General features: G+C 38.3%; 1 protein-coding gene across 3 annotated transcripts in view; it reads right to left on the minus strand.

Moving 5' to 3' along the window:
- Positions 1–1,435: 1,435 nt before the first annotated feature.
- The window catches only part of thsd4 (thrombospondin type 1 domain containing 4), a 40,228-nt gene continuing 24,489 nt past the window's right edge, over positions 1,436–17,174 (minus strand). For all 3 annotated transcript variants that reach the window (XM_014473230.2, XM_023331748.1, XM_023331749.1), the window contains 11 exons: positions 11,194–11,398; positions 8,515–8,690; positions 8,257–8,353; positions 7,765–7,959; positions 7,504–7,633; positions 6,708–6,912; positions 6,221–6,394; positions 4,555–4,728; positions 4,259–4,438; positions 3,706–3,850; positions 1,436–3,494 (listed from right to left, as the gene is read on the minus strand). In XM_014473230.2, coding sequence (XP_014328716.1) covers positions 3,352–3,494; positions 3,706–3,850; positions 4,259–4,438; positions 4,555–4,728; positions 6,221–6,394; positions 6,708–6,912; positions 7,504–7,633; positions 7,765–7,959; positions 8,257–8,353; positions 8,515–8,690; positions 11,194–11,398 — 1,824 coding nt within the window. In that variant the 3' untranslated portion in view covers positions 1,436–3,351. The remainder of the gene's footprint in view (positions 3,495–3,705; positions 3,851–4,258; positions 4,439–4,554; positions 4,729–6,220; positions 6,395–6,707; positions 6,913–7,503; positions 7,634–7,764; positions 7,960–8,256; positions 8,354–8,514; positions 8,691–11,193; positions 11,399–17,174) is intronic.

A 17,174-nucleotide genomic window follows, 5' to 3' on the forward strand; every position in this document is an offset into this window, starting at 1 on the left:
GATCAAGATTGTAAAAGAAAGAAGAAAAAAAACAGGACATAAGAATATCTTTAAAATAGTTAGGAAAGTTTACCAAAACTGAAAACAAAAGCTTCTGTTCATGTTTGTTCATTGCTTAAGCATTCCACCATCAAAAAAACAGACGTTGGCATGAAAAGGGACCTGAATTAAAGTATTTTCTTGTTACAACATGAAACAACAGCTGTTTACACTCAAGAATGTATGTATTTTTTGGTCAAAACTAATAATGAATTCCAGTAGCGTTTGACATGCTATCAACATTTATCATTCAACATGCAGCCATTAAATTTTTAAAAATGAGTTCAGTGGGTAAAGAACTTCAGTTCATTATTCTGCTCCTTCCGGTTAGCTACATAAAAAATATTCAAAACTTTACTAAAATATGAAACATGTTAGGTTGGAGCATTGCTCACACAGGAGGTAAATCAGGAGTCCTGCATGTTGGTGCAAACTTTATCCACTAGATGGCTCTAAAGTAATATAGTTAAGTCTTTGCTTTCAATGAAAAACAGAAATTATTTAATATAATTTCCTCTTGGATTGATAATAAACTCCAAACTCCCACTGGCTCTCGACAAATTTGTTGAGGATTACATGGTAAGTGACCTGCAACTCTAGGACAAAATTTATTGAAGACAAACATGCAACAACCTGTAGCTTCATGGATGTGTGAAGCATTTTTACATATTAATCCAAATCTTTCACTGGCCTTTAAATAAACTGAGTTTATTTAAACACAGTTTAAATAAATGTAAACTGTGTTAATGTCTTAGTATAACTACTAAAGGTTCTACTATGTCAAATCCATGAGGTTTTCATTTTTTAAGTTATTGTTTAGTATGTTTTTGAGAAAAAGTGTAGCCATGAAAGGAGAACATCATGTTTCAAAAGGAAAGATTGCTTTGAGATGACAGCACATATTGACTAGAAAATTGCACCTGCCAATGGTTAAACATAGGTCAAACTAGAAAAAAATAAATAAATTTAAGAACCCACATGCCACAATTTGTCATTTAAACAGGAGATGAGCGCTCAGTTTGAACATCTGACCCGTTTGGGGCAGCAACAAGCCGACTCTAGACCGATTCACAGAGTCTGTTTGTAGAAAATGAGGGAAAACTTCACCAAAAATGTTAACTCCACCAACAACCACCATCAGAAAAGTGCAATCTTCTTAGAAAAGGTTTATGAGTCCCATACCACATATTCCTTTCACGTTTTTAAACATAGTCTATGTAAATTACATCCTCAAAGGTAAACAAAAACAAAGAATAGAGAATAGATTGTGTTTTTTTTTTCACATTTACTTGACTTTTTTCCCCCAATAGGAACAAATGGTTGAATTAATTCATATATTTGAGTTTTTATGATAAACCAAATTTATTGATGGCGTGCTGAATCTGAAACCGTTCTGTTTTTTTCTGCTGTTATTCACACAGATGCATACACAAGCTTCTCCTTCGGTGAGACGGAGAACAGGGTAAAGGTGAGGATCAATGAACAATTTGCATCCTCCCATGGCTTATTTTAGAGAGAAAATGAGTTCGCCCAGGCTGGAATAACAAAAAATATTCAAAAGTTGGGATTGACTTACAAAGTGTGGTCTGCAGCTGGAGTCAGTGCTTCATGATCCACCACACATAGACATGTCCAGGACATAAACTACAGCTGCTGCATTCCTTGCTTTAACCCATCTGGAACCACATACATCAGAAGATCAAGGTATGATCTCTTCAGATTTTCAGATTAACATAATCTTAGCATTTCATTTAGAAATCCAGAGATTAGAAGAAAAGTGGAGATGCACAGAGTACAACTTGATTAGGGTTCAGTGTAAAGTTAGTGAAGATTTAAAGAGTCGCGTCTGGAGTTCACTGGTTCATCGAGTCCGAAGTCAGTGCAGCTGTTCAGCATTTTCTCAACAACTTTTAGGGAAATGTTCATTTCCTTTGCTAGAAAGGAATTGAACATGGCACTTATCCATACTGACAAAAGTGCAGATATCTGGTTTAATAACAGTATTTCTGTCCTAGACTAGCCAGCAAACCAGCTTGACCAAAACCCAATAGAGAATCAGTGGAGTATTGTTAAGCTGAAGAAGATCTAAAATGCAGACAAACCTTTTTTGGCTCTCATTAGCAGAAATGAAGGTCTGAAATTGTGTGTAACGTCTTAATTATAATCTCAACTATTGAAATACCTCTAATTAGTAGCCAGAGGTAAATTGAGAGGGGATTAGTAATAACAATGCTCAACACTTGTGAGGTACTACATGAGAAAGTTTATAAACAACATTGTTAATGTAAAAAGAGCTAAATTATAAACAGAAATTCATGAATCACAGACATATCAAATCAAGCCATCTGTACAATGCAGCTATATCAATAAAGAATTAATATTTTAAAAGTTGTGTGTACATTTTCAATTATTGTTCATGACCCACAGGGAAGAAAAAAATATATCATGTTTTCAATTTGTCAAAAATCACCAGTGTTAGGAGCACCTGGTTCTGCCATCCAGCAGCCTGTGGGACGCCCACATCCAGTTCAGAGGCTGTGATTGGCTTAGAGGCAGAACAGCTGAAAAGAAACCACCAGTGGCCGATAAAGTAGCATCCACCCTGGAGAGTCACATACATAAATAAAGAGGACTCCCCCCTCCTTTTAGGTTACGTGGGAGGGTCAGAGAACCATTAAAAAAAACAAAAAAATTATCAAACGTTGTTATACACAAACATATATACAGATAATTATATTACAAAAGTTGCTTTTACATCTCAGGGCAGTGTAGGAACGGACACGTCGTTAGCCCCACGGAGGGTTTAATGCACAGAATTTGTTTCTATGAAAGGAATGCTTTCGTGCTGAGCTCAGTTTAATGAACCGATGTTAGTGAGGCTGGATGTGAAACCGCTTATTATATGCTGGACAGTTTCCACTTTGTTAGAATATATCCTCCACAGAGGGTTTACTGGCAGTCTCCTCTGGACAAAGTGATGCACAAGAGCCAGACGGTTCATCTCAAACTGAGGAACAAGAAACCAACAAGTTTTTCTGATTCCTCTGTTTGTTGTGGCTCTCGTTGATCCGGATAACGTTCCTCATTTCCAGCACCTAGATTCATGTCACACATGATTTGTAGCCTTTTTTGTTCCCCAACAGCAACCTGTAAAAGATCCAACACAAATGGTCCTTCTCAAGTTTTCATCCCTCTTAACATTAACGAGGGTCCTTTCTGGAAAAGGTCCTGTCTGTCTGTATGTCTGTCCAGGTAGGCTCAGGGTCAGAGAGCCTTTAGTGGGTGTGAATTAGGATCGTCAGGAAGTCGGTGCTAGCTGTGACCTCGGTGTACTTTCTGTTTGTGTGCAATGCGTGAACAAGATGCACAGCATGCTGTTTTGTAATAATCGTAAACACAGAGGCGAGCCTGGACCACCACGTTGCAGTTGTAGTACTTGTCTCTGCAGTTCAGGTCTGAAGGAAACAAAAACAAAAATCACTAGTTATCAGGGCAACTTCCACATTGAGGTCTTTTTTTCAAAACAAATGAATATGAATTTCCATGGAACAAGTTCAACATTGCAGATACTACAGTGAACATATGTTCAGGAGGATGCTGAAATCATCAGGAGATACTGATCCCCTGTCAGTGGTATTCCAGACAATGTAGTAAACGTTGGCTGACCTATCTGAGGTATGCAGGGCTCAGGGCTGCAGTCCTCCCTGTCCGCTGGTCTCAGCTGCTCATCACAGGCCTCAGAGGACAGCATGTCGTCTGACAGACAGCGCACCTCCCGAACGCGGAAACCTCCTTCACATGTTTTTGAACACTGAGAAGGGCATAAATCAGTGGATCGAGTAAGAACTGCTTCAACAAAATATTTACGTGCAGTTTATACAGCCGGCACAAATTCTGTATGCATAAAATACGCATAACACTGGAACACTTTACAGCAGGGGTGTCCAAAGTGTGGGCCAGGGGCCACTTGTGGCCCATGAACTGATTTTGAGCGGCTGGACAAATTCAAGAATCCTTTAATTAATTGTATTTCAGAGGTGAAATTCCTAGTGTAGAGCAGCAACAGGAATAAGTAAATAAAGCACACAGTTGCAAAAAAAGGTAATAATAGAAAAAAAACCTTTACAATAAATTAGAGTCAAATCTGGAAAAAAAAAAATATATATATATATATGCATTATATATATATATTTTTTTTTTTTGTTGCAATTTTACTCACCGCACTCCAGTCAGTGTGGTACCACTTCGCCCCACAGGTCTTAATGTTGCAGCTCTGCTGACTGAGTGGTCGGTCCAAGGATGAGCATTCATAGGGTGGCATGACGGTAAATCCTTCATCAGACTTTACCAGGCACACCACTGACCTCTGCTGACTGCCTGTGCCACATTCTGCAGAGCACTGGTTTAAAAAAACCCAGCATGTAATATTTTAAATAAAGAAATGGTAAACAGACACAAGAAAAACACATAAAACACCAATATTTTTCTGGTAAAGTCTTTTGCCTTTCTTTTTACCTGGCTCCAAGGACCTGTGAACCACTCGATTCGATTGTCACAGGGACCGTTGTTGCAGACCTGGGAGTCTGCGGGCTGCTCGCTGCCACACCCCTCCAGAGGGAGGCTGCTGATGTGGTTGGTCAAGCAAAGAATGCTGCGGGTTCGGACACCCATCCCGCATTCAGCGGAGCACTTCGAGGAAAACGAATTGTAGTTAATGTGGGGTAGTAATCAGCAGGTTTGTCATCAAAAACATATTTTTTCTTCTTAGTGTAGAAGAAAAAATTATATAAAAATGCTTATATATAAATATACAATTATATGAAGACTGTGAACATTTCTAACCATAGCAGGCGCCTAATAATAGTCAAAGAAACAAACTGTGTTGCAAGCGCTTCTTATTCTGCCAATGAGGCATTCAAAGTTGTGTTTCCTAATACTCAAAGTTGAGAAGTAACACAGTTTATAACATGGCTAAAGGAAATACTACTGAGTACCTTTAAAACTGAAGGAAAACCTTCCTGCTTAGAGTTGCTTTTGAAACATGTGAAATGAAACATTAATCAATATTCTCATGTGCAATGTTGGCACTTGACAAAATGTAATGCTTCAATTGTTGACTGTGTGCTCTATGACTTTGTATTTCTGTGTTTTTATGATTTTGAGCACTTTGAATAGCCTTGATGCTGAGATGCACTATACAAATAAACTTGATTGACTGATCAACCAATTGTGGTGTGAACATAAAGTTCATAAGTTCAGCTTAGTTTAGTAAAATGCATTCCTTTACCATTACTTTTTCTTTTTATGATCCTCTATCAGGATAAGTCATCTGCTGGTGTAACAGATTGTTTTATTAGGTAAAACTATAGCCACTTCCTCTTAATGTTTCTCCTACATTTTTTTCCCTTTATGCAGGAGCCAAATGAAGGAGGATGAGTATGTTATGTTCTTTCACTCCACCACATGGGCAAGCAGCATGCAAGAAATGAAATTTCAGATCTACTTCCAGAGATTGAGTGGTGATACAGACAGTGTCATTTGAGCAATGTCTTGACCATTACATTATTGTTGTGCAGTTAAAGAAGCAAGCATAAACCATGGCTTGATGAGAGACTGGAGGAATATCTGCATGGCTGTCTAATGCTTTTACCGCCAACAACAAAAAATAACTGGTGGAAAGTTTTACTGTAAAATCTCATTATTGTGCAATGCATTGCAGGAAGCAGTGTTGACAGGATTATCTCTAATGTCTGCCAGCACTGAACGCAGAACTTTACTTCATTACTCAAACCACTGCAAAAAATTAACCTTTAAATCTCTCCATAGGGTGCATGTTTATAAGGTCAGAAAGCTTTTGACTTTGAAAAGCATTTCCCCAAATTCCTGCTCCTCTCTGGGTAAATGACTAATTTCTATTTCATAAACTAAAACTGAAGGTACAGACTTTCGGCTGCCTTGTATAGATATTTTTTTTCTTTCATGCTTTTTTTATGTATTTCATCATTTCAAACACGAAAAAGTTTGTGGGTATGGTGAGCAAAATTAAAACACCAAACTAAAAAAAAAAGAAGAAGAAAATTCAAATTGAACATTTTGTAATACCTGGTAAGCCTGGATGCTGTATACAGAAGGTTCATAAAAGTGAAAAAACTCTATAGCATCTAATTGTTTCTTCTCCTACCCTGTTTCCCCACTCAGTGTAGAACCAGCTCTTGGCACAGGCTCCCATGTCGCAGTTCTCTACGTTGGTGGGTCGCAGGTTCATGTTGCACTCCTCATCAGGAACGAAGTCACCCACGTTGCTGACACAGCGCACCTCTCTTGACCTCTGACCCACCCCACATGGCACCGAACACTATGGAGACACAGACTGGTTGGTTACAACAGGGACTGTTGCCTCTTCATTGCTGTAATGAGTTTCATTCGCTATACCTATGAATAAACTGACAAGACAGCAATGTAAAAACACTAAGCTAATTTATTAAATGTAATCCTTAATGATTACATTAAGGATGTAATCATCCTTAATGATGATTTAAATCATTGCTGATAAACTTATGATAAACTTATGAAAAATGATCTTCTTTGCAGGAATAACTTTTCAAAGCTTAAAGTCACCAGATGAATAATTCATGTTTGAGTCATACCACCGGACTGTTTTCACTCACAGATGTCCACTCAGAGCGGATCTGCCACTCACTGCAGATCTTGAGCTGGCAGGTACTGGCCGTTTCGGGTCGCTCAAGGTGTTGACAGCGACTCATGTGGACGTTGAGGGTGCGGTTGGCATAGACTTGGCGGCACAGAACCTGCCGGTGCTGCATGCCCAGTCCACAGGTCTTGCTGCACTCTGACCACTCTCCGATATCCCAACTAATCCAATGAAAGCTTAATGTTAGTAATACTGCATAAAATATGTATTTTTCTAGAGATGTGTCTCACCAGTAAAAGTTATGATATTCAGATTATGCAAAACAAAACTGAATGTTCAGGATGACTGTATGGGAAAGTATAGGCATGGCAAGATACACAAGTTCTGAAATAGCAAACCAAAGAGTGGACTCGGTTCTGTAAAACTCCCCAAATTATTATAATAGCAAATCATTTTGGGGAGACACAGAGTACAGTTTACTGTTAAGTGGCAATACCATCCATCAGTAAACACTGCTCAATCACTGCATCAAAGTAAAATTCTAAAATAAAACAGGACTCAAAGTTTCCCAGCAGCAAAACATGTATACCAACTTCCATCACTTCAATAATGAAAGCTGAAACCATGTGGTACTAAAGTCTCTAAAATAATTAATATTAAACTCCAATAGTGACATTGATTATAGTGACTCCAAGGATATTATTTTGATCATTACCTAGAGTTTACTTTTTAGCTGTGTATTAAATACAATGTTCTTCAAGTGAAGTAATTGCCAGAAATTAGCCAATGAGAACAGAAGTGATTTCCCTTACAATGCTGGGCAGGGCTGCAAGTTGCAGGCCTCCTCCTGTGGACCTGGGCGGCTGCTGCTTTCACAAAAAGCATCTGACACCTCGACGTGATTCAGCCGGTGGACGCAGCGGAAGATTGAATTTCTGAAACCTGAGAAAAATTTCTGCATTGGCTATAACATCTAATTTGGCCAATGATATAGTCACGATGGAAGCAAAAACTTTTAACATTTGCTTGAAATTCAACACAGTAAACCATATGCCCAAGTAGAGCTCTCTAACCTTTTCCACAGGAGGCGCTGCACTCTGTGGTACCAGTCAGTTTCCAGTTGTACTCCCTGTCACGTCTTGGAGGAACCACAGCAGGTACCTGGTTGTCAGGAAGATGTGGATGATATCTTCCCCCACCTGCAGAGTTGAAGTTCTCCTGCTGCGTGTGGATCTGCTGCGTATACTCATCCTCTCCTCTCGCAGATTCTTTGGAGGCACAAAACAGAAAAAATACCAGACTGCACCAGCCATCACCACCATCAACTGTCATTTAAAATGTCTGATCTCAATTTTTTGTTAAACCTTTCGATCTTAAAACATATTCCATTTTCTTTTAAGAACTTTAATATAAGTAGATTACAGGAAAAAGGCATTAGTACCTATTTCTGTAATCTTTGTGTCATTAATTATCAGCAATGATTTAAAATCAAACTAGCCTTTCAGTTATCTGCTGGAAGTCTCTCTCTCTGTCTCTTTCTCTCTACAGAGTTAGCTGTAATTCACCTTCTGCTGTTTGTGTTGGTTGCTGAGGCTTGACGATTTTCTCAGAGGGGAGAATGTACTCGTAGTGAACCCCAGGGTTTGGTTGTTGAAAGATCATCTAAAAGAAAAGTGATGGAGACTTTGAAGACAAGGCTAAAAAACTTTCACAATATTTTGTCATGCTTTTCAACTTTTTTGCGGTCTCAAGTCAAACTCGTGCCATTAAACTGGAGAGAACTTTTTTTATTTTTTGGAATAAATTATTATTTTTCTGCTTACATAAACATCCAGAATTTCATTGGTGGGGCCCTCAGCAAGAAAGGATTCCCCAGCTGTACTGCTGATCTCATTGGGTCTGCGGTAGGTGAACGTGGTACCTCCACCCTCATATTTTCCCGGTCGGTCAATAGCCCAGTTTCCATTTATAATGGATCTCCCTGAGCGGCTTCGCAGAGCTGCAAGAGACAGAAATTAATGACCATATAATCACCAACAACAACTCTGAGCTCAAACCAATCTTCTCAATAAATATTACACACAAATCTTCTCTACAAGTATTACTTATAGTAAAATCTTGTTGAGAAGAAAACAAAAGACATGCATCTTAAACTATGCATGTTTCAGATGCATGTCTGAAACATGCACACAAACATCTTAAAATGGCTCTCATACACACAGACATTAATGTTATTCTGTACAGAAGTTTACGTATAATTATGAACATTAATGTCACATTCATTTTGAGTTTTTTATCAAAGCATTTGAACTGCTCTTTTTACAGAATGAAGAAACTATAAAGTATTCAGTTTATACACCCTCAAAACTGAATCACCGCTAAATGCTTGAGGAAATGTTTGGTTTTTCAACACCAATATTCTTGACTACTGTTTCAGTCCCCTGATGCTCGCAAAATCTTTCATGCAAATCCTATAACAAACTCTCCCTGGATGTTTTCTGCTGATTTGGTGGATTAAATGCAAGAGGCAATTAGAAAAGCATTAGGAGTGTAACATTAGACTGGCTTGTAAAAGAGTGTTTGGACAACTAAAAGCACTGTTAGATATCTGCAGTGTAAAACAGAGTCTGATCAAGAGAAACAGAGACAGAGAGAGAGAGGAGAGAAAATAGGACATAGTGTGGACATTGTAGATGATTTCAGATTTATTTTAAATGAGATGTCAAACAAAATGCTGGAGTGACCGTCTTTTTTCAGCTACGAGTCACTTGTCTGAAGAAACGTTTCCACAAGTTGCACTTTTCTTACAAGAGAGACTTTTTTGGAAGTAGATATCAAGCAGTACTAGCCCTCATTCTTTGATTTCCGAATACATGAAAAACACAACAATGTTTAAATAGAGTTAAGGTAACATTGTTTGAAACTGCAGAGGAGAAGTTAAGACCACAGCCTTACTGCCACAGCAGATAGCCCGACTAACTAAGCAGCTGATATTAGCTTATTTTGCTGGTGTTGCTATTTAGAGAGCAGAAAAACACAATCAAATTGTATCAAAATCAAATGAACAAATCTCATGGATAATGCTATGCAACTGTAAGTAACCACATATTTTCTAATTTTAGCAGTAGCAGGAATAATTGTTGCTGACTGTGTTGAATTATGCTGTGAAGTTTTGTTTGTTAAGCTAACGTTTCTGTAAATATTGTGAACTTGTGGCATTTTGTCTCAAGTTTTTCCTACAGGCCTTTCCATAACTTTTTAAAACTTATCACGTCATCTAAATTTTAAAAGTGTTACATTTATGATTAATAGTCTGTGTCATCACTCCTCATGAGGTTTATTTTCACTGCTGTCATAACAGTGTGTGCAGGAGATAGATTTCAGTTTTTTTCTACATATGACCAGGAGTAAAATAAAGGAAAGTACTGAAGTAGACGACAGCCAAAAACTGTAAAGCAGGATGGAAAATTAAATGTTCTATTTGGAGGGAAACAAAGCGTGCATTTAGAATGAATGAGAACTCCAACTCTGCCGTGTTTCCAACTTACAGTATTTGTCAAAATACTGAATATAGCTACTCATTCTTGTTAAATTAATGATTGGATTTAAATCTTCAGTTGGTACTGCAAATATTCAAGGACCATTATACTGTTGTAAAAAAGGACTTAAGATGCAGTGCTCTTAATAAAACAAGCAGATACTAAAACTTCTCTATTCAAGAAGCTTTAGTGACGGCCATTATAGACATCCATTCATTGTCTACAATTGTTCATCTTTTACAGCGTCGATTTCGCCAGCTGTCCGTGGACAGGCCACCTGCCCATCAGAGGGAAACACAGAGACACAGAGGAAATAAGCATGCCTTCATTCTTGCAAGCAATCCAGAGAATCCATCAACCTGACATGCATGTTTCCAACAGTTGAAGAAAGACAGACAATCTGAGAGAACCCAGGTGAACATACTCCATGCAGAGAGACTCTAGGCTGAGATTCAAACCCAGAAACCTCTTGCAGCAAGTCAGCAATGCCAATAGTTGCAACAGGTTAAGAGGTTAAGAGTCTGTACAGCCCACAAACTCTTAACCTCAAGGGATGAACCAGTGCCATGTCCACAAGTATAAACTGAAAGTTTGCCCAACAGTTGATCAATTTAAGCACAACATGTTTCTAAGGTTCATTCTTCACTTGATGTTTCCTCTACTATTCATCCACTGATTATGCACTATCTAAAAGTTTAAATACTCTAGCAGCTATACTCCTCCTTATGGTGTTAAAATACAATGCCTGGACTAAAGAAAAATGAAAAATCAGCTAAAATCCAACAAAGAGAGTTGAAAATAATTGCTCAGTACCACTTTCAGAGATGATAAGAAAGTCTAGCTCCTCAGCTTTCAGGTGTACAGATTAAAGTAAACATGCAATGCAAAACCACAGACACTAATATTATTCCACAAAGTTGAGAATCTTCTGTATTGTCATCAAGGTCTGTTTCTGTTGCCCACCCAGGTAGTTTCTGCTTTTCACCATCTCCGTCACGTTGATCCTTGTGGCTCCCTCTGGGATCTCCACGATCTTGTGGTAGCCAATCTTGGACAAGCTGTGTTTGAACACTCCTGAGACCAGCCTGCAGGTTGAGTTGTCACCTCCGCACACGCCGCATTTGTCAACCACCTTCACAGATCCAAGATACTCATCGCACCCAAGGCTCTATGGAGCAGAGAGGGGGAGGACAAGGAAGGATTAAGTGGTAGTTATTACAGGAGAAAGTTCATTAAGGTGAAACACAAAACCATGCTATGTTCCTTAAAATAATTTAGGATTTACAGGATGTGCGAACGAGTCAGTGCCTTATTTTCCTCCTCTTTAGGGTATGAGTTTTATGTGCCACATCGATTATAGTAAATTACAGGAAAGCTGGGTGTAGTAAAAACAGAACAGTTAACATCAGCACTCCATAATCAGGAGTAAAACCAGCAAACTGTGTAAACAGGTGGTCAAGGATCCAAAATGGTTTCGGTAAGCTACCATTCACTCAAACAAACAAAGTGCTATAATCTGAATTTTATGTAGATCTACCATATGTACAATAAAACAACCATACTTCTCCTTTAGGACTGAAGCTGTATTCCCACATTAGCAAGACAAACAAATAAATACATTTTAAATAACAGCTCCTCCAACACAGACTGGATTCTGCGCATGTCACATGGCTGCGAGGTGGAAAACCCAACTCGACAGACAAATGAGACAAACAAATTTACAAGACATGTATCATAAACTCACTCAATTTTTGGCCATCTCAGCGGATTTTGCCTTTCTTAAGCTGCGATAAATCTGCAGCATACTTGTGGCAGAACAGGCATACAGCAATAAGATCATAAACAGGTGGTGAAAGATAGAGTGAAGGAGAGATGGAGGCAGGAAAAGGTGATCTGAGCCAAAAGAGGGAAGTTGTAAAGGAGAAGCTGGCCCTTTCCCTCTCTTAGCATTACTCTCTATTTTCAGCCAAAGCAAGCATGAAGTGCCCACTTTCACACAGGAAATAGTAAATGATGGAAATAAAGAGAAGTGTTGAACAGCTGAACACTTCTGTGGTCAGTATATTGTGGCACAACTTGGCATTGACTAAAGACAGGATCACATCATTAAACATAACAGTTTGACACAGCGAGCGACGGCCACGTTTTATGACCTCTTTTTACAGATCAGCGCAAATGAAACAGCTCTTTAGTTTGCCCGATGAATGAAACATGAGGTAAAACATAGCAAGGTCCTTTTACATCGCTGACCAGCCACATTTAATTGCATGTCTGGTAAAGATGAGTAAAAAAAATCCTAAAATAAATTAGTGTTTTATTGCTATAGCAAAATACCATGTTCATGTACAGTCTCTCTGGTGTTTAATGTGGTGTGAATGTGTTTTTCTACTTGCAAATAAATTTTATGGCAGACCAGGATGCCTGCCATGTCAAAGTTAAATCTGTCTATTCTGACTAAAGCAGACAGTTCCAGTTAAAGACTTTGCAGAGTTTGGTAAACTTCACACATTTATGTTTGTGACAGAAGGACAAAGTAACACTTTTTTTTAAACATAAAAAAGTAACACTTTTTTTCAAACATAACTCCCAACCGATCAGTTGACATGTTGATGGTACTCTTGCCATCATCTTGATTTTGCATTGTGGAAAATAAATGTGGTAACTCATCCAGTCCAGGGGCCTGAAGTTAAAGCAGTTCGGCATCTGCATCACAACATACTGATACCCAAGCAAAACCAGAAAATTATAAGTGGAGGCTTCTTAAAATTCTTATTAATCGATCAAGTAAATCACAGCAATATAATTTTTTTTAAAATATGATATACATCTAAAATACATTTACCCAAGAAAAAAAAATTATAAATATTTACCTTCGGTCCAATAAATGTGTCCAGCACAGTGAGCAGCTACACAGGAACAAGAAGCAACTCAAAAAAAAGAAAAATCTAGTTTGAAATATCTACTAAGCATTTTAATGCATTCTAAAAAAATCTCTACAGCATGAAGCTATCTCAGCATAAAGCCACGAGCAATCGTGTGGTAGTTGTGGTTGGAAATGATGATTCATGCTGTACAGTTGTTATTTTCCTTTACAAATACAAATCCAGCTCTAGGCCCCATGATGTCGAAGAGTATAATCACACAACATCATCACTGTTGTCCTCATTTACAGCTAATCAGCCACAAAGAAACATTAGTCCTACCATGGTTTAAATGAATGACCAATCATGTGCAGCAGTTATGGTTGGAAAATGTGATATGATATTTACTCTTTTCATTTGAAACATAAACATTTAAAACCATTCTTCTTGATTACAAGGAGTCATTTAAGAGCACAACTTCAACAGTTTAATGTTCCCAGAATTTGTTGATTTATTGGGTATTAGGTGAAAATGAAAGGAACCCAATTGCTGCCACCATGTGAGTAATTTCATCTTAGTGTAAATAGAGCTGTTTTGTTAGCGATCCTTACAAAACAAACAACATCATAAAGACCCAGGGACACACCCGACAGGTCAGGGATAAAGCTGTGGAGAAGTTTAAAGCAGAGGTTGATTATAAAATAATATCTTAAGCTTCACAGTTCAAACCATTATCCTGTAACGGAAAGAGTACAACTACTGACCTTCAAAGACATGTCCTCTATCTACACCAGTAACCAGTCATGGAGAGTATTACCATACCAACTAATAGTTACTCTTGAAGAGTGTCAGAAATCCACACTGCAAGTGGGAGAATGTGTTGACAGGACAAATATGGTCTTTATATAAATGTGGTAACAGGAAAGCTATTTTTTGAAGAAAGCCACGAAAGATACTGTTTGGAGCTCAAGTTGAATGCCTTTGGGCATGTTGGGAGGACCACAAACATGAACGATGATCTGGTGAGAAAGGAGATAAACAAAACCTTTTGGCTTGTTTGTAAATTCTCTGTGTGACGGAGAAAGAAAATTGCACATCACCATGTACACAGCATCCCCACGATGAATCACGGTGGTGGTGAATTTCAAAATGGCATGGTTGTGGAACAAATTTGGGCCAGTCTGGGAATTTCAGAAATTGCTGATAAGCTTGTATTTCTACACACAACCATCTCTATTGTTCAAGCAGAACGGTTTGAAGGGGTAAACGTGTGTGTGTGTGTACTTAATGTTAATTATTACGCTCCGTGTGGACCCTTTTTTTTTAGGATCGTCTCGAATAACCAAGAAAACAGAGTTAAAATCATCAGTCCAATTTGTTAAAGTCAAGTAGCAACAATGTGTAGAAAAAACAAATAGTTCACAGTTTCAGCGCTGGACAACTGTCATGAGTCCTTAAGGGACAAGCACAGAGTGGCCCAGAACAATAATATTCAACTCCTCTTTTAGGTCTCTCGCTTAGCTAAACCCTAAAAAGGGCGATCCTCTGTGAAGTCATTTCCTTAGCTTAACATGTGCATGTGTGTTTATGTGTGTGCATGCAAACAGATAAGAGATAGAAGAAAGACACAGAATCATATATTTGTAACAGTTACCAACAGGAAACCAAGGCTACAATTTGGTAAAAGTGGACAACAGGTAGGAATTATATTGCCTTGTCTGCTGACTCTTGATTTCCACTCCAACCTTCTAATGATTGGGTCAGAGTTTGGAGAAAACAACATGAAGGTATGGATCCATCCAGCCTTGCTTCAGAAGGTGGTGGTTTTAATGGTGTAATAGGTGTTTACTTGACACTTTGGGCTTTTTATTCCCCACTGAATGTTGTTATTCATCTTCTTGTGTCAACATAACCATGGTTGTGGACAACATGAAGATGAAAATGAGTTCAATATGTGGCTTCCACAGACATCAGATAACAATTCAATAGAGCACGTTTGGAGGTGTTAGAATATCAACCCAACTACTGTACTTCATTAGTCTTATCAAATTAAATTGGAATAAAATAAACTTAAGTTTGTGCTTGTAGCACACAGGTGTCAAACTCCAGTCCTGGAGGGCCACTGCCCTGCAACTTTTAGATGTGCCTCTGCTGCACCACACCTGAATAGAATAATTAGGTCATTAGCAAGGCTCTGGAGAACTTATCTACACAAGAAGCAAACATTCCAGTGTTTTGTACCTGCGGCACATCTAAAAACTGCAGGACAGTGGCCCATGAGGACTGGAGTTTGACACCCCTGTGTAGCATGACAAGGAAGATCAGGAATGGAGACACAAAACTGGGATTTCTACCTAAAATCTGGAGGATCACTGTTAATTCCCCTCAACTAAGCATGAGGAGGCCCAGCACATTTGTTTCTCTGAAATAACTAGAGCCACGAGACTCTGCTTTAACGACCCAGAAAGATACTCCTCATTTGTTTGACAGGAGCATACATGCAAGAAGGATATGGAATGCAATTTGTCCCTGAATAATCTTTCAAATTGTCAGACCTTCCCTCTGGACTGACTAAATTCAGCCTTAAGTGTGAACCCATGGAAGCGAGGCACAGCTGGTGCCAAAAGAACCCATGAGCACATGCAACTGTAGTTCAGGTAAAATGTTGCCAGCTTCTATATACCTGAATATTATTTTTAATAACTACTGAGTCAGCTTTTGAGTCTTGGATTTGCTTCTTCAATGAGGGAGAACAACTGTTTTTTTTCATCCTCTCTCTATGGGTGGCTTTGTCATGGGCTAATAAAAATTGTTCTGTTTTTAGTGGAAGTAAAACGTGGTTTTTATAGCGTCACTAAAGCCAGCCCTCATCTGGATGTGGTTATGTGCGTCAGGGTAGCAGAGTTGTCTCCAAGTCAAGATGTGAACCCAGAAAACATCACCCAAAGTAAATCCTGGCAGGTTTCCATACAAGCAGATGATTTTTAAACTCGTTGCATTCCAAGGTTTTTGTTAGACAGGGATTCAAACACTTGAGTCAGTAAAGATTTCATCTCTTTCCAGGAAACAAAACAAGTCTTTAAATTGGACATGGTCGCTATGAAAGACTTTGAGTTTTGGTTTCTTTTATATATAGGTTTATCTGGTCCAAAGTTCAGCTCTAACAGCACTTCCACTGCAGCTTTGACTTTACAATAGATCTCGTCAAAGGCGTCTCCAACCCAGAGCTTTATTGAAATATAGCTCTAAAAATGCATTTCCCCCCTTACAAATTTGTTCTGTTTTAGTTTTTATTGTCACATTTAGATATTTCAGTTTAGAAAACTAATTTTAATATTAGACATAGTAAATACAATAAACAACTGTGGGAACCACATTGCTTCAGAAAGCACTAGAAGTATAGCAGGAACATTTTAACCACCAGTAGAAAGTATTTCTTGCAACCCTACTTTAGGCCCAAGGAAGCTTCTAGTTGCCTGGCAGCTAATACTAATGCATTGTGTAATTGTATGTTTGTACTTTTTGAATGGTCTAGCTTTTAACTTACCAACAATTTGTAAGTTGTACTAGACTGCAGGCCATGTACCAGTTTATTTTTGGCAGTCACAATAATATGTGGTCGTATTTAAAAGTGCAGTAGTACAAAAGTAAAAATTTACAATACCAACTGTCTTGAAAGGAAGATATTAGCGGCAAAAAACTTGAGAATTTTTTAGAGAATTCTAAAATAACAGCCAGAGCAACAATGCTCTGGCAACAACACAAGAGCGTTGTTCCCAGAGATTTTTAGACTTTTACTGGAACTTTTAGGAAGGCCCAGTTAAAGTCTGGAACTGGATCTAATTCGAGAAATTAGGGCAAATCTTTTTTTAAAAAAATCGATATTTACAGATGCTATCCATCAAATTTGACAGAGCTTGAGATATTTTGAGAAGAAGATGCCCATCTTTTAAAGTGGGCATCTTCTTTATATCTCTTTGGGTAGAGATATACCCAAAGAGATATGCAACTGTAACTTCTTTTCTGTCCAAATAAATACATATTTGCGTTTGTAAAAACAAAGATGAAAAAGGGAAATCCCTT

This window comes from Xiphophorus maculatus, chromosome 4 (genome assembly GCF_002775205.1).
Source record: "Xiphophorus maculatus strain JP 163 A chromosome 4, X_maculatus-5.0-male, whole genome shotgun sequence".
Taxonomy (NCBI): Eukaryota; Metazoa; Chordata; class Actinopteri; order Cyprinodontiformes; family Poeciliidae; genus Xiphophorus; species Xiphophorus maculatus.